This window comes from Mustelus asterias, chromosome 24 (genome assembly GCF_964213995.1).
Source record: "Mustelus asterias chromosome 24, sMusAst1.hap1.1, whole genome shotgun sequence".
Lineage (NCBI taxonomy): Eukaryota > Metazoa > Chordata > Chondrichthyes > Carcharhiniformes > Triakidae > Mustelus > Mustelus asterias.
This window is the reverse complement of record NC_135824.1, coordinates 19,081,618-19,108,494: the sequence shown is the minus strand read 5'-3', so window position 1 is coordinate 19,108,494 and position 26,877 is coordinate 19,081,618. Positions and strand designations below refer to the sequence as shown.

The 26,877-nt window shown below is 43.4% G+C and overlaps 2 protein-coding genes across 3 annotated transcripts in view; both read left to right on the top strand.

The window, feature by feature from the left end:
* The window catches only part of myo5aa (myosin VAa), a 238,552-nt gene extending 220,728 nt beyond the window's left edge, over positions 1-17,824 (top strand). For both annotated transcript variants that reach the window (XM_078241369.1, XM_078241368.1), the window contains 6 exons: positions 2,536-2,625; positions 4,722-4,872; positions 9,705-9,987; positions 12,402-12,576; positions 13,797-13,877; positions 15,423-17,824. In XM_078241369.1, coding sequence (XP_078097495.1) covers positions 2,536-2,625; positions 4,722-4,872; positions 9,705-9,987; positions 12,402-12,576; positions 13,797-13,877; positions 15,423-15,575 — 933 coding nt within the window. In that variant the 3' untranslated portion in view covers positions 15,576-17,824. The remainder of the gene's footprint in view (positions 1-2,535; positions 2,626-4,721; positions 4,873-9,704; positions 9,988-12,401; positions 12,577-13,796; positions 13,878-15,422) is intronic.
* A 5,395-nt stretch (positions 17,825-23,219) lies between these two features.
* myo5c (myosin VC) overlaps positions 23,220-26,877 on the top strand; it is a 128,417-nt gene continuing 124,759 nt past the window's right edge. The window contains exon 1 of the mRNA XM_078241360.1: positions 23,220-23,417. Within this exon, the coding sequence (XP_078097486.1) occupies positions 23,391-23,417 (27 nt within the window). The 5' untranslated portion in view covers positions 23,220-23,390. The remainder of the gene's footprint in view (positions 23,418-26,877) is intronic.

The window sequence follows — 26,877 nt, the reverse complement described above, 5'->3', positions numbered from 1 at the left end:
AATCCGTCTGTACTGGGAGCCATGTTGATGCTGAAAAACAGGTGGGAAATGATGAAGGAAGCCACAATTGTAGACTGCTTCAAGCACGCTGGGTTCAGACAAGTTATGGCTGCGCAGATAATGAGGGCGAAGAGGAGAAGGGTGATGTGAGCAAATCCGATGATGAGCTCTCTTTGTTGGCCTGCGGGAGGACGGTATGGAAATTCCGAGACAACCACGGAAACTTATGCAAAGGTGGACGGTGCCATACAATGCACAGTGGGGCTGATAGACAACATGCTGTTTTAGGACGTGCGAAATACTCCGCCATGTTGTCAATACAGTCTGGGTTATCGCGCAGTGCGAAATCACAGAGCATCGCTGCAGTTTTCACAGCATTGGCCGGGGAAACAAGTGGACGACATGCAAGTATTCATTGGAATACTTGACAGACAATGCCATGTAGGTGCAGTATGTTCTTTAGCTGAGGAGACCAGTGAAGCTGAAGATTCCAATGAATACTTGCATGTCGTCCACTTGTTTCCCCGGCCAGTGCTGTGAAAACTGCAGCGATGCTCTGTGATATCGCACTGCGCGATAACCCAGACTGTATTGACAACATGGCGGAGTATTTCGCACGTCCTAAAACAGCAGCTGAGCAGAAAAAGATGACAAGAATTTCTCTGCTGCTAAATCCCAGCCTTTTTGAAGACTAATCCAGTGACCAAATGAATTTCAACATTTTATTACTCTTTCCTTGTCTTTTACTGTGAGTTCTGTTTATTCGGCATTTGACTTTGAAAAACAGGAAGCAATGAATTTTAGAATGATTCGATATGTAGCATTTCAAATTCAAATTGCATTTGTAGGCATATTGGGTTACGCACAGACTCATTCATGTGGCGGATTGGGCCTCAATGCAGTTCTGTTTAATCCGAATTTGAATGTGGCTACCCTAGGATTTGAGTCCTCCCGAGTTTACTGTTTGTGTGCTCCATATAATATAGCAATACATGCAGAGAACTGTCACTTAGAAACAGCACTTAAAATCCGTACCACAATTCCGCGGCTCTGGGTAGACAGAAAAGAACTTTTGCTCAGTGGTATTCTGAAAACGCAGTCCACGGAATTGGTTTTCCAGACGTTACAGCAGAGGTGTTAGTGGCCTGGGATGGAAAATCTACAAAACATACATCAACATCTGACAGATTTGATTCTTGATTACAATTGCGCCAAAGCCAGATCTGTCATTTTGCCAATAGTCTCTTTCCGGTGCCCCAAAAAAAAAGATTGTAGGTGCCGAATTTTGGGGAATGTGAGTGAAGAGCTCCAAAAAGAGAGAGGTTTGTCAACCATTGTTAACTATTTAGTTCGGGAGAAAAATGCAACATGTTAGGTACCAATGTGGCCAAAGTTCAGACAAACCTTTCCTTCACCGTTAGTCAACTTAACTTGACAATAAATCACAAGATCTTAGTTGTAGCAGAACATGCTTTTAGGCTTATTTTGTAACACCAAAGGTTCTAAAGTACCAGTATAACTTGCTGCAAGAGTATTCCCAAACTAAGTTCCATTGTGAATCAACACTGAAAGCACTGATTGTGGCCATACTAGATGCCTACTTGCAATCACTGCAGAGTACCAAAGTGTTGTAGTCATGATTATGAAGAACTTAATAATATCTGTGGTCATATAAAAGCAAAATATTGTGGCTGCTGGAATCTGAAACGAAAACTGAAAATGCTGGAAAATCTCAGCAGGTCTGACAGCATCTGTGGAGAGAGAATAGAGCCAATGTTTTGAGTCTGGATGACCCTTCATCACAGCTTCATCAGACCCTTTTGCAGTTCTGCGGCACAGTGGTTAGCACTGCTGCCTCACAGCGCCAGGTTCCATTCCGGCCTCGGGTGACTGTGTGGAGTTTGCACATTCTCCCCGTGTCTGCGTGGGTTTCCTCCGGGCGCTCCAGTTTCCTCCTGCAGCCCAAGGATGTGTTGGTTAGGTGGATTGGCTATGCTAAATTGCCCCTTAGTGTCCCAAGACATGTTGGATTAGGGGCTTTTGAGGGGAAAATATGTGGGGTCATGGGGATAGGGCCTGGGTAAGATGCTCTGCTGGAGAGTTGATGCAAACTCGATAGGCCGAATGGCCCCCTTCTGCACTGTAAGGATTCTATGATACTGAATTTTAATCCTTGTGGTAGTCAGATTTTAGAATAGTGTTCCCTTGTTCCTTAATATGTAAGTATGAAAGGAGTGGTGTATTTGGTGAAAGCATTTAAGTCATTACACAATAATTATCTGAAGGACAATACTTCTATGTGTCATGAAGTGAGTCATCAGCCAAACTTCTCTCAATATTTAGGATAACTGTAAAGATTACGTGGCATTCCAACTCTTTTATATTTTGCTGGAACTATTGTGAGCAAATATTGAACAGGCAAACCCAGTGCTCAGCAATCTGTTGCTATTTTCAGACCAGAATGTTTTTCTTTACGCTTACTTTAAACTTGTTATCCTGATGTTATTGTTTTTTCCCCATCCACCATTCTTGCAGAAACGAAGTGATGACTTTGAAATTGTGTCATTCTGGTTGTCCAATACCTGTCGCTTCCTACATTGTCTCAAGCAATACAGTGGAGAAGAGGTAAAGTGGGATTTCCTACATCCTGTCATTCAACTGTTATTCAATAAATGTGTTTCACTGCTGTCAACCTTTTGGAAGCTTCCAGACGACGCATCCTTCCTTACCACAACTGCACAGAGCACTCCTGTTCTTTTCACATTTTAAAAAATGTAGCACGGTGGCACAGTGGTTAGCACTGCTGCCTCACAGGGACCCAGATTCAATTCTCGGCTTGGGTCACTGTCTGTTTGCACATTCTCCCCGTGTCTGCATGGGTTTCCTCCGGATGCTCCAGTTTCCTCCCACAGTCTGAAAGACGTGCTGGTTAGATGCATTGGCCATGCTAAATTCTCTCTGTGTACCCGAACAGGCGCCGGAGTTTGGCAGTGAGGGGATTTTCACCGTAACATCATTGCCACCGGTGCAAGCCTTTAATTTGCAATTTTCGGAGCTTTGTTATTTAGATGTAGAGGCAGTTTTGAAGTTCTCTAAGACTTGAGTGAATTGAGTTGTGAATGAGCCAGCAGCTTGACGTATCAGTCAAGGAGACAAAGCAAAACAGGCATCAAATGATGGTCATGTGTTTTGCATTGTTTGGAAAACTCATTCTGCCATTGAATCATTTTGCTCTTAATAAGAATGAACAAAGGCTGTAGGATAGGGGCAGCATGGTGGCACAGTGGTTAGCACTGCTGCCTCAGTGCCAGGGACCAGGATTCAATTCCCAGCTTGGGTCACTGTCTTGTGTGGAGTTTGCACGTTCTCCCCGTGTCTGCGTGGGTTTCCTCTGGATGCTCCGGTTTCATCCCACAGTCCGAAAGACGTGCGGGTTAGGTGCATTGGCCGTGCTAAATTGACCCTCAGTGTACCCAAACAGGCGCTGGAGTGTGGCGACCAGGGGATTTTCACAGTAACTTCATTGCAGTGTTAATGTAAACCTTCTTGCGACACTAATAAATAAACTGTAATAAATTGATGCAACATTGTATTTAAATTGCAATGATTTAAGAATTTGTTCTTGATTCCGGATAAACTATTTAGATTTATAATCTGTTGATCAGATTACATGCAACCAGGCATTAATATGCGAACAATTAGTACACAGTGTGTTTAGTTAGTTTCCAACTCCCTGCTTTAGAATAATCTTGGAGGCAAAACCTTGGACATTAATCCAGATGTCCAGTCTCCTATTAGACACATTTTCAAACTAGGCATGGAATGTCGGTCTGTTCATTCAGTCCAGTAGTTAATTCATTTAAATTTAACACACACACAGACACAGACACACACACGAGACACAATACACACACATATGGGATACACACACACACACGCGCACATGAGACGCACACGCACAAGACACAATACACACGCACACGAGACGCACACGAGACACACACACACACGCACATGGGACACATGCACGCACACACGAGACGCGCACGCACGCACACTTTTCACACACATTAGGAATACCAGTGGAAACTAAATTCCACAGTTTTAAATTAATGTTGGCATCAAAAGTAATCAGAGGCTTGTTCTGCTTTTCTAGGAACAGAGGAATTAGGAGCAGAAGTAAATCTATTCAGCCCTTTGAGCCTGCTCCGCCAATCAGATCATGGCCGATCTCTCCCTGGTCTCAAATCCACTTCCCCACCCGTTCCCCATATCCCTTTAACCTGTTTTTTTTTATTGGAAATATATCCATCTCCTTCTTGAAACCATTCAATGATTCAGGCCACACCGCGCTACGGGGCAGCGAGTTCCACAAATTCACCACCCTCTGCGAGAAGCAGTTCCTCCTCATCTCAGTTTTAAATCCACCGCCTCTCAACCTATACCTGTGACCTCTTGTTTGAGATTGCCTCATAAGGGGGAACATTTGGTCTACATTAACTTTATCAATCCCTTTTTAAATTTTATATACCTCGATCAGATCCCCTCTCGTCCTTCTAAACTCCAGCGAGTGTTCTCTTGGTGTTTTATGTAGCCTGTGGTTATTTTTCTTTTTGCTTCAGTGAGTTACACCAACTAACAAACTACTGAGTATATCATTGATGGAAATGTGATGCACTAGAAGTTTTTGTTTTACCAATGTAGTTTGTGGGTTCTTTTAGGCATTTATGAAGCACAACACTCCTCGGCAGAACGATCATTGCCTGAGAAACTTTGACCTTGCCGAATACAGGCAGGTCATCAGTGACCTGGCGATTCAGATATACCAACAGCTCACCAAGGTCATGGAGAATGTCTTGCAGCCAATGATTGGTAAGTACTTGCAAATAATAAGCATTAAGAAGGTACATTTGATATTGAGAACAAACATTGCCTCAAAATTGTGAAATTTGGAAGTTGCTGAAGCTTAGTTCTTTGAGAAATAAAGAGATTGCTTTTGGGTGAAAGGGGAAGGAACTGACCCTAACTAACTCCACTTGAGGCCAAAGCTTTGATTTAGGAACAGAAGTAAACATATTCAGCCCTTTGAGCCTGCTCTGCCATTCAATCAGATCATGGCTGATCTCTCCCTGGTCTCAAATCCACCTTCCCACCTGTTCCCCATATCCCCTTGTCCCTTTTTTAAATTAGAAATATGTCTATCTCCTTCTTGCAACCATTTAATGATTCAGGCTCCACCGCGCTGTGGGACAGCGAGTTCCACAAATTCACCACCCTCTGCGAGAAGTAGTTCCTCCTCATCTCAGTTTTAAATCCACCGCCTCTCAACCTATACCTGTGACCTCTTGTTCGAGATTGCCCCCTGAGAGGAAACATTTGGTCTACATTTATTTTATCAATCCCTTTTAAAATTTTATATACCTCGATCAGATCCCCTCTCATCCTTCAAAACTCCAGCGAATATAAGCCCAAACCGTTTACTTCTCCTCTTACGTCAACCTGGTGAATCTCCTCTGAACTGTCTCCAATGACACCACATCCTTCCTCAAATAAGGAGACCAAAACTGGACACAATACTCCAGATGTGGTCTCACCAACACCCTATACAACTGCAACACCGCTTCTCTACAGATTGTCTGATGAACAGTTCTGTTGCAAACGCACACTGTGTGGGATAGGATGGGGTTGGGGGTTAATGTTCCATCTCTACTTGGATTGCTATTCCTACCACCAGAAATTACCTGTGCATTGATCATTTGATAGATGTTGTATAAGGAAATGTCTCAGTTTGATGAGATACGGGGGATATGAGTACCTTTTGATTGTGGAAACTCTTCATCTATCAGAACATTACTTTGGGGGGATACATTCCAATATTGCCAGAAGATCCTTCCTACAGTAACAAAAATATTGTTACCTGGGATAAAAGAACAGCCTGAAACAAGAGGCCCAAGTAATCCTGCCAGCAGGAAGTTGGAGAAAGAGAGAGGAAGTCTTTTAAACAACAGCAATACAAAATAGCTTTTTTTAAAAAAAGACAATGCAGTATTTTAACGTTGACGATACAGGCCGGAATTTTCCAACCGTTCATGCCAACAGGATTTTCCCATCCTGCTGCAGTGATCAGAGATTTGGCTTGTCACCAAATTCTCCGTCTCCGCTGCAGTGGGAGCGTGGCGTGAATGGGCGGTAATATCACGCCCACTGCTTTTGTCAATTGCCAACCCAATCTGCTAGTGAGCATTGTAGTGGTTAATTGATCGGTGTTTGATGATGATGATGAGTCTGATAACTGATCTATGCTCACTGTGCTTGATGGGTTAAGTCTGGGTGATGACTCCGAGCTTGAGTAAACAGAAAGGCTATGGGAAGCTGAGTTGTAAATGTGAGTACAGACATTTGGTGACAGAAGATTTATTTTAAAGCTCTTGTAAATTATCCTGTTGCATAGTTAAACCTGTTTCATCTCTGTGATATAGAAAATATACATCAAACCAGTGAATACACGGCAAGCAATTTTATTGGGTTGGAACAACCAAATTCCAATTTTTCACATTGTTATTAAAGCAAAGAACAGTCCTGCTTTTGGTAATAACTCTGGGGGGGGAAAAAAACAGAATTATAAAATATATTGGGGGAGAAATTTGTTCATGTTACACAGACCTGCCTCAATATCTCCTATGGGCTACCTGCACAGCCCACTTCAATTATATCATTGAAGAATGCGGCACAGTGGTTAGCTCTGCTGCCTCGCAGCACCAGGGACCCGGGTTCAATTCCAGCCTCGGGTCACTGTCTGTGTGGAGTTTGCACTTTCTCCCTGTGGGTTTCCTTTGGGTGCTCCAGTTTCTTCCTACAGTCCAAAGATGTGCATGTTAGGTTGATTGGCCAGACTAAATTGACTCTCGTGTCAGGGGGTATTAGAAGGGTAAACGAGGGTTACGGAAGTAGGGCCTGGGTGGGATTGTGGTCGGTACAGACTCAATGGGCCGAATGGCCTCCTTCTGTACTCTAGGGAAGATTCTATGATGCCACGCAGACAATGGCCCATAGTGCTGCCTGTCCCTGGGGTGTTGAGATAAGTATGCAGAAGGGGCACTACAATAATGAATTTCTGTCCAATTGAATTTAGAGAATTTTGTTTTTAAGTTACCGCCTCTTGAAGAATATGAGGAATTGAATATCAATGTCCGTAAACTTTTTGATTTGATTTGATTTATTATCGTTACACGTTTTGGGGTACAGTGAAAAGTATTGTTTCTTGCACGCTATTGCAGACAAAACATACCATTCATAGAATACATAGGGGAGAAGGAGAGGGTGCAGAATATAGTGATACAGTCACAGATACGGTGGAGAGAAAAATCACTTAATATACGATAGGTCCATTCAAAGTCTGAAGGCAGTAAGGAAGAAGCTGTTCTCGAGTCGGTTGGTACGTGATCTCAGACTTTGTATCTTTACCCGATGGAAGAAGGCAGAAGAGAGAATGTCCAGGGTGCATGGGATCCTTGGTTATGCTGGCTGCTGTTCCCAGGCAGTGGGAAGTGTAGACGGAGTCAATGGCCATAAACTAGAACGAATCCCTCCATGGGAAGCTAGTGGTTACTCAGCATAATTTCCCAGTTAAAGGTTGTTTACTATGAAATTAAGTATCAGTTGAAATTCACCTGCCTAGCATTTTCTTTAATGAATTTTAGCATTCTGCTCCACAAGGATTCAAGAGGCGAGATTCCCCCATCCCATTCATCCTGCCCTGGCTGCCAGTGAGAACGGAGAATTTGGTGCTCAGCCAAAACTCCATCCACTGCAGCGGGACTGGAGAATCCCAGCTGCGGGTGAGGTCAAAGGTTTCCAGTGAAGGTATTTCCAATAACATGTCCCTGGTACGGGGTACTTAATACAACCACCTCTATTCCCATGAAGAAAACTCCTGGGAACCCTGGCAAAACTTTTTAGGATTTCTCGCTATTTGGGGAAACTGATAATGGATGGGTGTGTGAATAAAGTTACCGTTGTAAATATGGAAAAGGCAGACACATCAATTTTATTCGGAAACTGGACATGGATTAGAATAACAAGCTTTGAAAAATTGAGTCCTGTTTTTATTCTATTTTCAAAGTTCCCTTTAATGATTCCAGAGAGAATTCACTTGGGATAGTTGACTAGTTTGGCCCTGTGTTAAATCTCTAAGTTGGAGTGATCTCTCATGCTTTCCAAGTGTGTGTATTTTGGGAGAGTTATTTTATTATGTCCTGAAATGCCAAGGACAATGCAAAGTAAAGTAGTGCACTAAGATAAGGCCCTGTAATGACCTTTTTGAAACCATCCTGACTGCAAAATACCATTCTGTATTTCATTTAATGAATGTTGTCTATGTGTTTGCCCACGGTGCTTTTGAGACTGGGGCAGAATTTTCCCATCCCGCGAACCACGGGAATCATAGCGGGCAGGACACGGATCATGCAAAGACCCGTTGACCTCAGATGGGATTTTCCAGACTTGGGAGAAGTGCGGCCGGAAAATCCTGCCCCTGGTATAGAAATACAATGTTCTGTTTTTCATTTTAAAGGGAATGGTGTGCGGGGTAATGGGGAGAAGGTGGGAGAATGGCACTAAGTAAATTGCGCATTCGGAGAGCTGGTGCAGATATGATGGGCTAAATGGCCTCCTCTAATTTTTTTTTGTGATTGATGCGTCCCGTCAGTCTGCACAGGTGCTGCTCCGATGTTGAACATGTGATAAACTCAGGGTTGCTGATGAAGCTGGATACGTCATTTACTCCATTTGTAGGGAAGGGTAGGAACATAATTGAATAGAGTCATAGAGGTTTACAGCATGGAAACAGGCCCTTCAGCCCAACTTGTCCATGCTGCCCTTTTTTGAGCTGAACCCAATCCAGTCCTCAGTCCAAGGACATCTCCAACAGAGATGGCTATCGACAATAGGTACCAATTCTTCTTTCCCCGGTTTCAGTACGGGTCTAGTCCCAAGTGCCCGCATTTGGCCCATATCCCTCTATATCCATCTTACCCATGTAACTGTCTCAACGCTTTTTAAAAGACAACATTGTATCCACCTCTACGACTACCTCTGTCAGCTTTTTCCAGACACTCACCACCCTCTGTGTGAAAACATTCCCCTCTGGACTCTTTTGTATCTCTCCCCTCTCACCTTAAACCTATGCCCTCTAGTTTTAGACTCCCCTACCTTTGGGAAAAGATATTGACTATCTAGCTGATCTATGCCCCTCATTATTTTATAGACCTCTGTAAGATCACCCCTCAGTCTTCTACGCTCCAGAGAAAAAAGTCCTAATCTATCCAGCCTCTCCTTATAACTCAAACCATTAAGTCCCGGGTAGCATCCTAGTAAATCTTTTCTGCACTCTTTCTAGTTTAATAATATCCTTTCTATAATAGGGTGACCAGAACTGTACACAGTATTCCAAGTGTGGCCTTACCAATGTCTTATACAACTTCAACAAGACATCCCAACTCCTGTATTCAATGTTCTGACCAATGAATAACAGAGACAATATTATACAAAGACAGAGATGCATAAAATTGTATTTGGAAATCAAATGAACATGAAAACTTTTAGCTTTTTTTGCCATAAAGGACTGCTGTGAATCTTCATATTTGCTCCAAAGAAAAGATTGGATTGAAAGTAATATTACCTAACTTCCTGATATTGTGAAACAGTTTCAGGTATGTTGGAACACGAGACTATTCAGGGAGTATCTGGGCTAAAGCCCACAGGTCTCCGGAAGAGGACTTCCAGTGTGGCAGACGAAGGGACCTATACCCTAGATTCCATCGTTCGGCAGCTGAATAACTTCCATTCCACAATGTGCCAGCATGGCATGGATCCAGAGCTCATCAAACAGATTGTCAAGCAAATGTTCTACATCATTGGATCTGTCACTCTCAACAACTTGCTTCTTCGCAAGGACATGTGTTCATGGAGCAAAGGAATGCAGATCAGGTGAGTGATCCATCAGAAATCATTGTCAAGCTCAGGTACCTGGTGGTATGGTACGTAGAAAACCACGGCCATTAGACAATATCACTTGTTATTGGAAATGTACACCATTACTTGGGGGTGGCGGTGGATAGTGGTATTGTTTAAAAAGTTTATTTATTCATGCCATAAGTAGGCCTTCATTACAACAAAGTACAGTACAACACAGGAACAGGCTCTTCGGCCCACCATCTGTGCTGACACAAATGCCTCTCTAATCTAATATTTTCTTGCCTCTACGTGGCCCATATCCCTCTATTCCCTGCCTATTCATGTATCTATCCAAATGCGATTAACACTGCAATGAAGTTACTGTGAAAATCCCCTAGTTGCCACACTCCAGTGCCTGTTCGGGTACACTGAGGGGGAATTTAGCCTGACCAATGCACCTAACTAACCTGCACATCTTTTGGACTGTGGGAGGAAATCGAAGCACCCGGAAGAAACCCACGCAGACACGGGGAGAATGTGCAGACTCCACACAGATAGTGACCCAAGCTGGGAATCGAACCCAGGTCCCTGGTGCTGGGAGGCAGCAATGCTGACCGTTGTGCCACTGTGCTGCCCAGTCACTGGATTTGTAATCCAGAGACCCAAAATAATGCTCTGGGGATTTGGATTCGAATCCCACCATGGTGAAATTTGAATGCAATAGAAGTCTAGAATTAGCACAATGGTTAGCACTGCTGCTTCACAGCTCCAGGGACCTGGGTTCGATTCCCGGCTTGGGTCACTGTCTGTGTGGAGTTTGCACATTCTCCTCGTGTCTGCGTGGGTTTCCTCCGGGTGCTCCGGTTTCCTCCCACTGTCCAAAGATGTGCGGGTTAGGTTGGTGATTGGACAGGTTAAAAATTGCCCCTTAGAATCCTGAGATGCGTAGGTTAGAGGGATTAGCGGGTAAATATGTGGGGGTAGGGCCTGGGTGGGATTGTGGTCGGTGCAGACTCAATGGGCCGAATGGCCTCCTTCTGCACTGTAGGGTTTCTATGATTCTATGATATAAGCCTAATGAAGGCCGTGAAAATCCATCAGGTTCCCTAATGTCCTTTAGGGAAGGAAAGCTGCTCTGGTCTGGTCTACATGTGACTCCAGGTCCATTGAAATGGCCTGATGAAGCCACTCAGTTCAAGGGCAATTAGGGATGGGCAACACATTTACATGAAAAAATGACACAATGCAAAAGCCATTAATTTTAAAATCGAATAGGTTGCTATCTCTTGAAATTTAAACAGTTTTAGCATTGATATCATTATTGTGGAAAATATTGAATGGAACATTCAGACATGGACCAAAGCAGTTGAAGAGTTCCATGTCCTTTGTTGTTAAGGAGTAGCATTCTCTTCAACTTCTATTGAGCTATTAGCTTTCCAAATAACTTTCCAACAAACCTAAACCTAAGTGCAGACTCCACACAGATAGTGACCCAAGCCGGGAATCGAACCCGAGTCCCTGGCGCTGTGAGGCAGCTTTTTTCTTAAAAAGCAAAGTAGGGGAAGAGATATATATTTTTAAAACTACTTATTAGCACAAACTTGAGTTTGGAACTCTAGATCGGATTTCAGCCTTTAAGTGGTGATTTAATTTTCCAGTCAATCATTCCAAGGTGTCTATCATTGCGTTACTCTTGGCAATAGATCTTGACATTAAGGATTTGGGTTTGGATCTCATTGGATCTGTAATAACTCTAAGAATTGGCTGTAAAAGGAGAGTGCTTTATTAAAGTAAAGTAAAGCAAAACCACAAGCCTGTGGTGAACACAAACAGGTCCCAAGTGGGACAGTATAATAATGGACCCACTCAGGGGCCTACTTTATAATGGACTCACTATACGAGCACCACCTGGTTAGTTAATTACCAATCCCCAGGGAGCTTGTATTCTATGAGTCCTACAGGGATGTCAATCAGTGATTCCCCATGCAAATCCTGGGGGTTATCATTGGATCCCAATTGGACTTTTGGGGCAGATTTCAGGGACCACTTATGCCTGGTACATTGTCACCTGGGACAGGGTGGTAAAATCTGGCAGTGTCATTTCATGACAGTTAAGATATTTGATATATTTTCCCATATCAATATGATTAGCTTTTTATGCCAGTTGCGAATTATTTATTTGCCCTCTTCTCCCGTCTCCTGGTACCTTTTATCTTACATGAGGTTCGAACGACCCGGTCTGCCTGCCTTCCTCTCCCACACAAAAAAATCCATATGTTAACTCCAATTCAATGTTGCTGTCAGTTTATACCTCTTGAAGTATTTTTTGTGTAACCTGTTTAGAAATTATGTCCTAATTTCAAATGAATTCTTTTAATAAGCTGCTGTGCTTAACAATTCGTGTTGAAAACCAACCTAACCCGATTGTGTTGTTCTCGGCTCTGCAGGTACAATGTGAGCCAACTTGAGGAGTGGCTACGGGACAAGAATCTACAGACTAGTGGCGCAAAGGAAACACTAGAACCTTTAATTCAGGCTGCACAGCTACTGCAGGTGAAAAAGAAGACTGATGAGGATGCAGAGGCCATTTGCTCCATGTGCAATGCCCTTACCACAGCTCAGGTACGCTGCAAAAAGAAATTGCGCGTTGATGGACAATTTCAATTATTTTTTCTTGTCAATTCTTTTTCCCCAATTCCATATAATTTATATCATTCGGACATTGATCATCCTTTGGAGCCTTGATGTCCGAGCCTGGGCAGCAAATATTTTGCTGTCTGTCCGGCTGAGGCATTGGAGCTGAACCCAATCCGGTCCTCAGTCCAAGGACATCTCCAACAGAGATGGCTATCAACAATAGGTACCAATCCTTCTTTCCCCGGCTTCAGTACGGGTCTAAGTGTGAATCCAGGACCTTCGTGCTAATTAGTAAAAGATTTCTCAAGTACTAATAAATCAAAGCATCTCAGAGCACCAAGGGCTTTCTGGTTCATTCATAGATCTGTGGTTGTTTATACACATTCTCCAGTGTAAAATGGATCAACGCTGTCATGGTCAATTTCTCATGCGCCCAGCAATGGCTATAGGGGCAGAATCACCTGTGTGGAAAGATGTTTAACAGCACAACTTTATTGTAGTTGAAGACAAATTATCAGAACTTTGTGAACACAAGCACTACTGGAAGTTTCTATGGAAACTACACACTCGTTGTGGTGACTGACATAATATCATGACATTTAGCACAGGATGTTCTAGTCACAAATATTTCCCACTCTTTCCAGGAATCAGAAATATATTGGTGAAAAACACTGTAAAGGACACAACCCTGGGAAATAAATGTTTCCTTGAGGTTGACAGTGGTTTATATCGATCCTGCCCTTTGTCCCAAGTATCCAAGAAAACATCTTGCGATGTATTTGTTAGCTTCATATTGGAATTGATATTTTAAAAATGGCTTAACTGGACATGAAGGGCAGAGATGTAGGTTAATCAGTTCATGTTAGGAATAGTAAGAAGTCTTACAACACCAGGTTAAAGTGATTCACCTGATGAAGAAGCAGCGCTCCGAAAGCTCGTGATTCCAAATAAACCTGTTGGACTTTAACCTGGTGTTGTGAGACTTCTTACTGTGTCCCACCTCAGTCCAACACCGGCATCTCCACATTATGGCATGTTAGGAATGGTGTAGCATTAGAATGGCAACAAGCAAATACTGTTCAAGTGACAACAACATCAGATACTGTTTGATTCCACTGTAGTCCAGGTACATCGAATTAACTTAGTGATAGACTTCTAAATTGTGAACTTTTAATAGTTTTATTTTTTCCTTTCTTTGCCATCAGATTGTGAAAGTTCTAAATTTGTACACTCCTGTTAATGAATTTGAAGAGCGTGTAACTGCCTCGTTCATACGCACCATTCAGGTAAAACTTTCAGAGTTTCTTAATTACTCTTCTCCTTCGGAAAAAAATGTTTAGTTCATCTAGTAAAATAATTAATTAATTAAGTATGAACAATTAAATTAATTCCACATAACAAATATGATTCAGATTCATGCACTGTTTCGTGGCACAGTGGTTAGCACTGCTGCCTCACAACGCCAGCGACCCGGGTTCGATTCCAGCCTCAGGTGACTGTGTGGAGTTTGAACGTTCTCCCCGTGTCTGCATGGGTTTCCTCCGGGCGCTCCGGTTTCCTCCCACACTCCAAAGATGTGCGGGTTAGGTGGATTGGCCAAGCAAAATTGCCCCTTAGTGTCCCAAGATGTGTAGGCTGGGGGGGATTGATGGGGTAAATATGTGAGGTTACAGGGATAGGGTAGAGGGATGGGCCTAGGTAAAGATGCTCTGTTAGAGAGTCGGTGTAGGCTCAAGGGACTGAATGGCCTCCTTCTGCACTGTAGGAATTCTATGATTCATTTACGTTTAACAGTTTTAACTTTGGGAACTATAGGAATACTGGAAAATGATATTTCAATTATTTACTTTAGTTGGAAAGGCTGAATTAAAAAAAAATAAAACTGCTCCTGGTATTTGAGTTGCTTTTATCATGGTTTCTTTCAGCACCCGTGTGAGCAGCAAAATTCAAAAGTGAATTATAGACTTTTTCCAGGGTGTCCTCGTGATTAGCTAGAATTTTGGCAACATAATGGGCGGCATGATAGCGCAGTGGTTAGCACTGCTGCTTCACAGCACCAGGGACCCAGGTTCGATTCCCGGCTCAGGTCACTGTCTGTGTGGAGTTTGCACATTCTCCCCGTGTCTGCGTGGGTTTCCTCCGGGTGCTCCGGTTTCCTCCCACAGTCCAAAGATGTGCGGGTTAGTTTGATTGGCCATGCTAAATTGCCCCTTAGTGTCCCGGGATGCTTAGGTTGGAGGGAGTAGCAGGGTAAATATGTGGGGTTACGGGGATAGGGCCTGGGTGGGATTGTGGTCGGTGCAGACTCGATGGGCTGAATGGCCTCTTTCTGCATTGTAGGGTTTCTATGATTCAATTATAATTTTGTCAAATATCGGAGTCAAGCAGGCTCTGCATCGCTGCTGTGTACTCCTTAAAACCCAGAGGCGTTGGAATCTTCTTTATTATAAACCTTATTTCCAGGCTTTAAGGAAACACTTTAAATCTGTAACTCCACTTAAACCGAGTGGCACGGTGGCACAGTGATTAGCACTGCCGCCTCACAGTGCCATTCTGGCCTCGGATCACAGTCTGTGTGGAGTTTGCAAATTCTCCCCATGTCTGCCTGGGTTTCCTTCGGGCGCTCCGCTTTCTTCCCACACTCCAAAGATGTGCGGGTTAGGTTGATTGGCCATGCTAAATTGCCCCGTAGTGCAGGGGGATCAGCAGGGTAAATACGTGGGAATAGGGCCTGGATGGGTTTGTTGTCGATGGGCCGAATGGCTTCCCGCACTGTAGATTCTACAATAACTGTGCTAATTATCTCCCAATTTTCTTTTCTTGATCTCTAGGTCCGTTTACAAAATCGTAAAGACTCTCCTCAGCTGCTAATGGATGCAAAACACATATTTCCGGTCACGTTCCCGTTCAACCCATCGTCTTTAGCACTGGAAAGCATTCAGATTCCTGGCAGCATGAACCTCGGATTCCTGTTGCGCGTCTAAGGAACGCTGAAGATATAAATTTTCCATTGGTCAGAGAATCACCGTCCCCATTCACTACACACTGCTAGAGTAATGTTTAAAACTTCTGCGTTTTTAAGGAATGTGCACAAAGAATGCCAAACACTTTCACACAGCACCTGGTAGTGGCTGCTGTAGTGCCGTTCAAATGAATATACTTTGAACTTAACAACTGTAAATTAAAGTTGTGTCATACTTTAATTATTAGGAACCTGAATTAAGGGGAAGTACGACTGCGTCTATAGCACCATTTGTCTAATATCTATTATTTAAGTCAATATATAAATGATGTAGAATACAAAGGTCTGGTCGAATATAAACTAGAGATTATGTTGTTAGTTTTTGGTGTTTTGCTTAGCCACATTATGAGAGTTACCCTGTTCAGTGTCCTCTGACTCTGCTGAACCTACACCCATTTAACACTGCACCCCGTGGTGTTGAGTTGCAATTCGCTAAAAGTATTTCACGCCAACTTTGTTTCAAAGCCTATTTTAAACTTGATTTATGCAAGTAGCAATCACTATTTTAAGTTCCAGATATGACTCAAAGCACAAAAGCACACAGAGGGAAAAATATTAAATTCTAAGATGGACTGTAAAGGCAGCAGATAAAAAAAAAAGATCGCAGCGTGAACAAAAGCATTTTTTTCTTTCAGTATTTGTGGTCGTAGCAGCTTATATCCCTTTGAAATGCGCCTTATTGGAATCTCGTAAGACTTTACAATACAGGAACTGCTCGATTATTTAATTTGTTTGTTACTGTGTATGTTAAGACAAAAGAGGGCAACGCTAGAGGTAGAATTAGAAGTGTATTTTTTCCCCCCCCCAAGTATTTGCAGTACAGTATTTAGTGACCCTTAGGGGTCAGACCTCACGCAGGTTGCAGTGATCAAGATGCGGGCGTCACCCAATCGGGGCAGCCTCAAACTCATTCTCCAAGTTCCCAATGTCGCAAGTCTACTGTGGATTCAATTCTGAAAACGCTTCACCTGGATATGCCCAATTTATTGACTGCTATAACTGGAAATAGAACCAATATTAAGTTCATAATCACTTTATGGTGGCCAAAAAATATACTCATTGCACCCTTATTGTTTACATATCTTTTAAGTTATTAAATATATTGACCAAGCATCCAATTTCAGAAAGCTGATTTTCCGAGCGATAGTTTACATATCTAAATGGTGTAATACGTGTGCCTATTTATATTGGATACCCAATATTTAATAGAAAGCTATGATATCGTTAGATCCCATAGAGAGAAAGTTAATAAGCTACTCTGTAGACTTGAGTAGTTTATAAATTCCGCAACTATCATCTTGTAACTCAATGTTGGGCAATATTTTGATAAAGACATTACGGAATCTGTGATGCACTCCTCGCCTGTCTTCTGTTTTTTGCATTTTTGTACATTTCAATCTCTAAATGTCTTAAAATATCACAGTCCCCAGAGCCTTACCTTTTCCCTTTTATCGGATGGTTTGCTTAATTCAACCCATTACAAAACGCATAAGAGCATAATCTGCTTTAGTTAACCGTGTGTTTGTGAAAGGGGGCAGAGGCTGCAGACAGAAAAGGATTTAATTTTTTTTAAAGAAAGATTGTCTAGGGAAATCAGTATGGTGCAAATTGGTGGTTGTCGCTCCACGATACTCTCCCTATTCTTCAACAGTATTTGTTTTCTTTTGTTTTTTAAAAATAACACGAAAACCAGGGTACAAAGTAAAACTTGTGTTACGAATCTCAGCACATGCAGAACAAAGTCAAAGTTGCGTTGTCCAGAGTAGTGTTGGGACAATATGAAGGCAATCTTCCTTTGAAATATCGGTTATGCACTTTAGTTAAATCCTACGCGTATATAGATTCCTATGTTCTCCGCTTATATTGTATTTTACTTTTTTTGTATCATAAACTGTTCTGAGACGTAAGTACATTACTAGTGGTTAGTGTTAAGGAACTGGAGATGTTTAAAATATCAACAGCACCAATTAGCTGCAAACACATTGCTGTTGTATTATCTAGATCACTAATGTTGACCATGGATGGTTACTTCTGTACTTAACCAGCTAGCAAACAATGAGTATGATATTGATGTACAGAAAAGTTCTGAAAATCCTGTAGCATTTCCTGTTTGTTGCAACTAGTAGACGTGTGCATCATGGCAAATGTATATTGAATTAGGTACTAAGGTGACGTCAAACTTGTAAAAATAAATAAAAATTTCAACAGTATAAGCATGCTTTTATATTCATTGAGAAGGCAATGATATAACCACTGCCCAAATTCGTCGTCTTATAAAGAGTTTTACCTTCCATAGGTTCATATGAATTTTTATTATCAGTAACTTGTTGTTTGCCTTTGTGAAGTGGTTGAAAATTTTGGCCTGAAGAGTGGGTTAGGCTATACAGGCACAATGTGGTCTACCACTGAACAGGCACGATGTGGTCTACCACCGAACAGGCACAATGTGGTCTACCACCGAACAGGCACAATGTGGTCTACCACCGAACAGGCACAATGTGGTCTACCACTGAACAGGCACAATGTGGTCCATCACCGAACAGGCACAATGTGGTCCACCACCGAACAGGCACAATGTGGTCTACCACCGAACAGGCACGATGTGGTCTACCACCGAACAGGCACGATGTGGTCCACCACCGAACAGGCACAATGTGGTCTACCACCGAACAGGCACAATGTGGTCTACCACCGAACAGGCACAATGTGGTCTACCACCGAACAGGCACAATGTGGTCTACCACTGAACAGGCACAATGTGGTCCACCACCGAACAGGCACAATGTGGTCCACCACCGAACAGGCACAATGTGTTCCACCACCGAACAGGCACAATGTGGTCCACCACCGAACAGGCACAATGTGGTCCACCACCGAACAGGCACGATGCGGTCTGCGACTGTACAGGCATGATGCTGTCTACCACTGAACAAGCACAATGCAGTCTGCTACTGTACAGGCACAATCAGTCTACCACTGAACAGGCACGATGCAGTCTCCACCGAACAGGCACAATGTGGTCTACCACCGAACAGGCACGATGCGGTCTGCTACTGTACAGGCACGATGCGGTCTGCTACTGTACAGGCATGATGCGGTCTACCACTGAACAGGCACGATGCAGTCTCCAATTGTACAGGCACGATGCAGTCTACCACCGAACAGGCACAATGCGGTCTACCACTGAACAGGCATGATGCGGTCTACCACTGAACAGGCATGATGCGGTCTACCACCGAACAGGCACGATGCGGTCTCCAATTGTACAGGCACGATGCGGTCTCCAATTGTACAGGCACGATGCGGTCTCCAATTGTACAGGCACGATGCGGTCTACCACCGAACAGGCACGATGCGGTCTCCAATTGTACAGGCACGATGCGGCCTACCACCAAACAGGCACGATGCGGTCTACCACCGAACAGGCACGATGCGGTCTACCACCGAACAGGCACGATGCGGTCTACCACCGAACAGGCGCGATGTGGTCCACCACCGAACAGGCACAATGTGATTTACCACCGAACAGTCACAATGCGGTCCACCACTGAACAAGCACGATGCGGTCTGCTACTGTACAGGCACGATGCGGTCTACCACCGAATAGGCACAATGCGGTCTACCACTGAACAGGCACGATGCGGTCTACCACCGAACAGGCACAATGCGGTCCACCACCGAACAGGCACAATGTGGTCCACCACCAAACAGGCACAATGTGGTCTACCACCGAACAGGCACAATGTGGTCCACCACCAAACAGGCACAATGTGGTCCACCACCGAACAGGCACAATGCGGTCTGCTACTGTACAGGCATGATGCTGTCTACCACTGAACAAGCACGATGCAGTCTGCTACTGTACAGGCACGATCAGTCTATCACTGAACAGGCACAATGTGGTCTACCACCGAACAGGCACGATGCGGTCTGCCACTGAACAGGCAGGATGCGGTCTGCTATTGTACGGCCACGATGCGGTCTGCCACTGTACGAGCACAATGCGCTCTACCACTGTACGGGCACGATGCGGTCTACCACCGAACAGGCACGATGCGGTCTGCCACTGTACGGACACGATATGGTCAACTACTGTTCCAAAATGGAGGGCAACAACACATGAATGCTTCCAACTCAAAGCTTGCTGCCTGCCATTTTGGGTAAGGACAAATCTGGCATCCCTTATCCATACCTGAAGAAAACGTTAGTACCTTTGCCAGTTGGGCTTAGTGCCTGTTTGAGGCCCCTACTGCAAGACTGGTTTGACCTGAGACAGCCAGCACCATTGCTGCCTGTATTCAGGGAAGCCGACCCTTCACAATTCCTGCAACAAAAAATGTGAGTTATTTACCTCTAAACATAGAGAAGCAGGAGTGATCCTCCTAACCCCCACATTAAAATATTGCTGCCAATTCTGCTGGCTGTTGGCACCCACAATCTGCCCCTCCACACTCACAATCTGCCCCTCACCACCAACCAGGCCTGTGGACCCCTGTGGCACTAGCAGCCCCTCTCCATCATTCATTCTCTGGTATTGTTCCCATTTGAGTCATGTCTGAGGCTCATTATCTGGGGCTTCTCAGACCTCCCCATTGTTACACAGGGTGGGTACTTCCAGACCATTGTTATAATGTGTTACTCCTGACGGGGCTCATTGCTGCGCGATCCAAACTTAATACAGGGCGATTGATGAATGACAGTAACATCAGTAATTTATTGAAATCTAATTACGCTTTTAATTCATATCGATTGACATTTCAAAGAGAGAAGATGCGATCACATCTTACAGATGGACTGAGGACAGAGCTACCAGGATTCAGAAAGAGCAAACCCGTTTCCGAGTCTTCTAAAGATCCTGTCATCACAATAATCACAATGTGTCTTGTCATTCTGTTGAAACAGCTCAGACGTTTGGAAGCATATCTCATCAACATTTGACTGTACCTTTTGAATGAAATAATTTGATTCCTCCCCCCGCCCCCCGCAGTTAGGACAAATATTACCCCAAATTGGAGGCGGTCAGTATTTCAGGACTGATCCTGCCCTTGATTTCAGAAGCATTTAAGATGGTTATGACTTTCTCTCCCCCTGCAAAAAAACCTAATACTTTCAATTCACGAATATTGGACATCTTTTCAATAAGTGAAATATTTTACCTCTGACTTTATACCCACATTAAATAGCTACTATGAAGATTAGGAAAAATGCATTGCACTGTTCCTTGTGTGGAACATTTCATGGTTTAATGAAGCATTTAAATTGCAATATCTTTCATGTTCTTTTACAACTCGGCGATTAATATTGCAGAGAAACATACATAAACATGTATCGAGATTAACAGTGCAATATTTCAAAAGATTAGAAGATCACTTTTCCAAGGACCCTTCTCAAGTTTGTTTATTTATTAGTGTCACAAGTAGGCTTACATTAACACTGCAATGAAGTTACTGTGAAAATCCCCGAGTCGCCACACTCCTGTGTACATGTTCGGGTACACTGAGGGAGAATTTAGCATAGCCAATGCACATAACCAGCACGTCTTTCAGACTGGGAGGAAACCAGAGCACCCGGAGGAAGCCCACACAGACACGGGGAGAACATGCGGACTCCGCACAGACAGTGACCCAAGCTGGGAATCGAAGCCCTGGCGCTGTGAGTCAGCAGTGCTAACCACTGTGTCACTGTGCCGCCCTAACATATTTCTAAACATGATATTTGCTGCCTGATTTTATTTTACCTAATAAAGCAATGCAATAATTTGGATGGGAGAAAGCTGACTTCTAGCTAACGGATAGCAAACAGTAAAGCAATTTTACAGCACCTCCCCTCACTGTGACCCTGGATCCATTATTCATTCACAACTAAATGTATCTCTCCAGTGCTCCAGATGTAGATTACTTCCTAAAATTCTCCTTTGGAGTAAAAGGATGACCATTAGGTGATATAACATTCAATGGTTATTTCAGGGTTAGCATAAGTTCTGGTGTTATTTGAATTTAAATTCTAATTGTGTTAATTTGAGACTTTAACTGCAAAAGCAACAGTTTGTGAAGTAACTCAGAAAATGTTTAATAGTAGATTAATACTTATCAAATACAAGGCCGGACTTTACTAGCAAATGGCACAGTGGTTAGCACTGCTGCCTCAGTGCCAGGGACCCAGGTTCAATTCTGGCCTTTGGTCACTATCTGTGTGGTGTTTGCACATTCCCCTCATGTCTGCGTGGGTTTCTTCCAGTTTCCTCCCACAGTCCAAAGATGTGCAGGTTAGGTGGGTTGGTCATGCCAAATTACCCCTTAGTGTCCCAAGATGTGTAGGTTAGGGATATTAGCAGGGTAAATATATAGGGTTACGGGGATTGGGCCTGGTTAAGATGCTCGTTCAAAGTTGGTGCAGACTCAGTGGGCTGAATGGCCTCCTTCTGCACTCTGGGGAATCCATGATAACATACTTCACTCTATAAATGGGAAGTGGACCCTGGGCATTGGAAAATTGTCTTTCTAATCTGGTGCTGCACCTGATCACAGCAGATTTTTAAAAAAATCCAATTCAATCAAATCAAGTCCAATTCAGAGTCTGGACAAGTGAGACATTCCCGATCCAAGCTGACAAGACAGGGCTCTCACCTCCTGTCTTGGGCTTGATCTACATGATCCAAGCTGATTGGAGTAGGCATTGCACCTCCTCCAAGGCTTGATCTCATTTGCACCTTAGCCAAAAGGCCGAGTTGCCGCTTTTAAAAATTGCTTCAAATGAAGCTAAAATGTAACCAAATGACTTCAACCAAGTACAGCATGTCGATACTAGATCTTAGCCAAAAGACCGCAGCGGATTTGATGCTAATGCAAATAATGCACTTAGGATTTGGGGCTGTCTCTAGATTTGAACAATAGTTGCCTTCTAACAACACTGCCAGTGAAGTGATCCCATGTATATTACACTGCTCAGTGCAGTGTGGAAACTGCATTATACTGATGCAAGGTTACACAAGCAATTTGTTTTACAACTTTTTTCTAAATATCCTGGAAATTAATCACAAACGAAGCAAGGATCCCAAGGTGAAATGGATTTAGCAACTCACCGTTATTTCTGTAGAGATTTGCATATTATTAAGTTTGTTATTAAAATTGAAGTTTTTATTCATCCAGTTCGTAATCTCTTCCAAAGAGGCACACAAACAATTGTCTACGTTTCTGAAGCGTGTGCTCCTGGTACATCTGGTGAATTTCTGAAGACTTTCAAGTAATCCCTAAATCTACAAACAATTTTATTTTGATGTCTTTGCCATTCAGAATAAAACCTTCCTCACTTTGTAGGATTTTTTTTTGAAAAGGAGGAATGTATTGTAAAGTTATAAAGAAGTTGAACAAGTTTTGCAAAAACACTTGCACATGGAATCCGGAGAAGTTTAAAGGGCCAAGATTGAGTAATTTTTCCTCACTGTCTAATTATCACCAAGAGGAATTTTTCTACCTGACTCCCTAACTATTTCGTCTTATAAATTGCTTGTAGACACTCCCTCATCACGAGGTGCCTCTAGTGGAGGGGAAGAGAGGCAGAAAGTGCAAAGTCTAGTTGGTGTGTGTGTACATAACAGGTGGGACACGCAGTGAGAGAGGCAGAGAAACGAAGACAGGGAGTGAGTGAATGAGACAGAGAGAGTGGCTGGAGAGGAAGGTATCTGCAGGAGGCAACCCCGAGAGCTTCTTTTCATTACCCCGACCATGAGTAACTGCAGTGCTGAGTTCCCCCGCAGTCACTGAGGCAACGCGTCCCTATGGCGGTAGCTGAATTATACACCAAGGTAACTCAGTAACCAACTTATTCTTCACCGTGCGCCTTTTGTTGAAGGGCAACATGTTGGCAGAAGCTTGTATGGTCAAATCTGTTCCGCCCAGCCTCTGCTATTAATGTGAAATGACTATGTTATGTATAGATGATAGCACTTTTAAGTGACAATGTTGAATTTGCCTGCAAGTGAATTAAAACATTGTCAAGTTCTCGCCTCCAGCAAAAACCATATGGAACCGGTTTTGTACAGTCGCCTTTTCCGATTCGGTGGTGCCAGTCCACGGAAGGGAGGCATATTAACGCGGTAGCTTTGACCATCCCTCCTGGGCAGTATCGGTGTACCTATGGGGCAGTGATATTGTCCAGCACGGGCTTTGCGAGATGTGTGCCCAGGAGGTGGGCCAGTCACATACTGCTCAGAGCTATGACATCACCTGGATGCAGTAACAGGATGTAGCTCTGTACACTTGCCCAGAATGGATGAAAGGCCAGTCTAACCCTCCCTAAGGAAATAGTTTTTCTTTCAAAGGGAAGGGGAAATACTGTCCTGGCTGTTAAAATGTGCACCTTTTGTGTTGCTGATAGGAACAGGTACACCCTCCCTCATACCAACATCCTGGGAGCTTGTGTAGTTTGCTATTTTATTTTTAAGACACTGCTGCAAACTCTTCAGGGACCATAGGATGCGATGAAATCTGTTTTGTAATTACATATATATAACTGACAAACATGGTGTGGAGCAGAGGACCAAGAAAAGGCCATTCAGCCCCTCCAACGTGTTCACCATTCAATTTAATGATGACTCATCTATACCTCAAATTCATATTTGAATTGATTTATTATTGTCATGTGTATTAGCATAGTGAAAAGTATTGTTTCTTGCACGCTATACAGACCAAGCATACCATTCATAGAGAAGGAAACAAGAGAGTGCAGAATGTCGTGTTACAGTCATAGTTAGGATGTAGAGAAAGATCAATTAATGCAAGGTAAGTCCATTCAAAAGTCTGATGGCAGCAGGGAAGAAGCTAATCTTGAGTCGGTTGGTACATGACCTCAGACTTTTGTATCTTTTTCCTGACGGAAGAAGCTGGAAGAGAAAATGTCTGGGGTGCATGGGGTCCTTATTTACCTGTCCTTATCCAATAAAAAAACTCAAAAATTCCAATTGTCCCAAAGTTGAGAGAAAATTCCAGAGTTCTGCTACCCTTTGGAAAAAAAATGCTTCTTGATTTTCTTCCTACTTTTCAGAGACTCTTGTTGCAAAATATCCAATTGTGGCACAGTGGTTAGCACTGCTGCCTCACAGTGCCTGGGGCCCGGGTTCGATTCCCGCCTTGGGTCACTGTGTGGAATTTGCACATTCTCCCCGTGTCTGCGTGGGTTTCCTCTGGGTGCTCCGGTTTCCTCCCACAGTCCAAAGATGTGCAGGTTAGATTGATTGGCCATGCTAAATTACCCCTTAGTGTCAGGGAGTAACAGGGTAAATAAGTGGGGTTATGGGGATAGAGCCTGGGCGGGATTGTGATCAGTGCAGACTCGATGAGCCAAATGGCCTCTTTCTGCACTGTAGGAATTCTATGAGATGATGTCTCTCACACCACAGGAAACAGATTTTTTAAAAATTCATTCATGGGATCTGGGCATCTCTGTCTGGTCCAGCCTTTATTGTTCATACCTAATTGCCCTCAAGTGGCCATTTCAAAGAGTCAACCACATTGTTGTGGAGATGGACACGTAGGGCAGATAGCCGATTTTGTTCCCTAAAGGGGCATTAGTGAACCAGATGGATTGACAATCTAGCAAAGGACTTTTAATTCACATTTCTCTATCTGTTGGGGTGGGTTTCGAACCTGGGTTCCCAGAACATTACCCTGAGTGTCTGGATTATTAGTCCACTGACAATGCCACTATGCCACCTCCCCTACTGAAACCTTTCAACATTTTGATTACCCTGCAAGAGAATGCAAACCAGGTTTATGCAACCGTTCTCATAATTTAACTCTAAGTCCCAGTATCATCCCATTGAATCTGCACTGCACCCACTGCAGGGCTAATATATGTTTTCTGACGTTTGATTCTGAAAACTAGAAACTGTACACTAGAATGGAGCCTGACCAAGGCTGTTTTTTTTTTAAAAAAAGTATCATTTCCTGTCTTTTGTCATCCATTCTTCTTGTCTTTTGATTGAATGTTGGTCCTGTCTACTAACATTAAATTATTCCCAGCAATGCAACTAGTTATAGACAAAACAAGACAGAAAGTCTGTCCTCTGGAGGTAATCAGCACTGTACTCGAAGGATATTGTTTCAGGTCAATTGTTTCGCCTAAGCTGATAGCTCTTGTATCAAAACCTTGGTCTTTGATCAATCCTGTCTTGCGTACTAATAAACATAATAAATTATACCTTTTTTTAAAAGCTTGGAACTTTGAGGAGTGTTCATGGGTGTGGGCATCATTGACAAGGCCGGCATTTGTTGCCCATTTCTAATCATTCTTAAGGTGGTGGCGAGCTATTTTCTTGAACTGTTGAAGTCCATGTGGCGTAGTTAGTTGTGGAAGGATGTTAGGTGGTGGTGTCCCCACGCATCTGCTGCTCTTGTCCTTCGAGGTGGCAGCGGTCACAGGTTTGGAAGTTGCTGTCGAAGGAGGCTTGATGATTTGCTGCAGTGCACCATGTAGATGGCACACACTGCTGCCACTGTGTGCTGGTGGTAGAGGGAGTGAATATTTATGGTATCGAGCTTCTTTAGTGTTGATGGAGCTGCGCTCATCAAGATAAGTTTTTCATCAGACTCCTGACTTGCACTGTGTGGAATCAGGAGATGAGTTACTTGCTGCAGAAATCCCAGCCTCTGTCCTGCTCTTGTAAGAGTTTTAACAACACCAGGTTAAAGTCCAACAGGTTTATTTGGTAGCAAATACCATTAGCTTTCGGAGCGCTGCTCCTTCGTCAGATGGAGTGGAAATGTGCTCTCCATCTGACGAAGGAGCAGCGCTCCGAAAGCTAATGGTATTTGCTACCAAATAAGCCTGTTGGACTTTAACCTGGTGTTGTTAAACTCTTACTGTGTTTACCCCAGTCCAACGCCGGCATCTCCACATCATGACTGCTCTTGTAGCCACAGTAATTGTATGGCAGGTTCAATTAAGTTTGTGGTAAATGATACCCCTAGGATCTTAATGGTGGAGTAATCAGCAATGATAATGTGATTGGATATCCAAGGGTAGATGGATTAGATTCTCTCTTGCCCATGACTGGCAATTATGTGGCACAATGCAATTTGCTGCTCATAGTCCAGACCTCAATGTTGTCCAAATCTTGCTGCGTATGTGTACGGACTGACTCAGTATCTGAGGGGTCATGAAGGGTGCTGAACATTGTGCAATCATCAGCAAACATCCTCCACTTCTGACCTGATGATGGAAGGAAGGTCATTGATTAAGCAGCTGAAGATGGCTGGTCCAAGAAC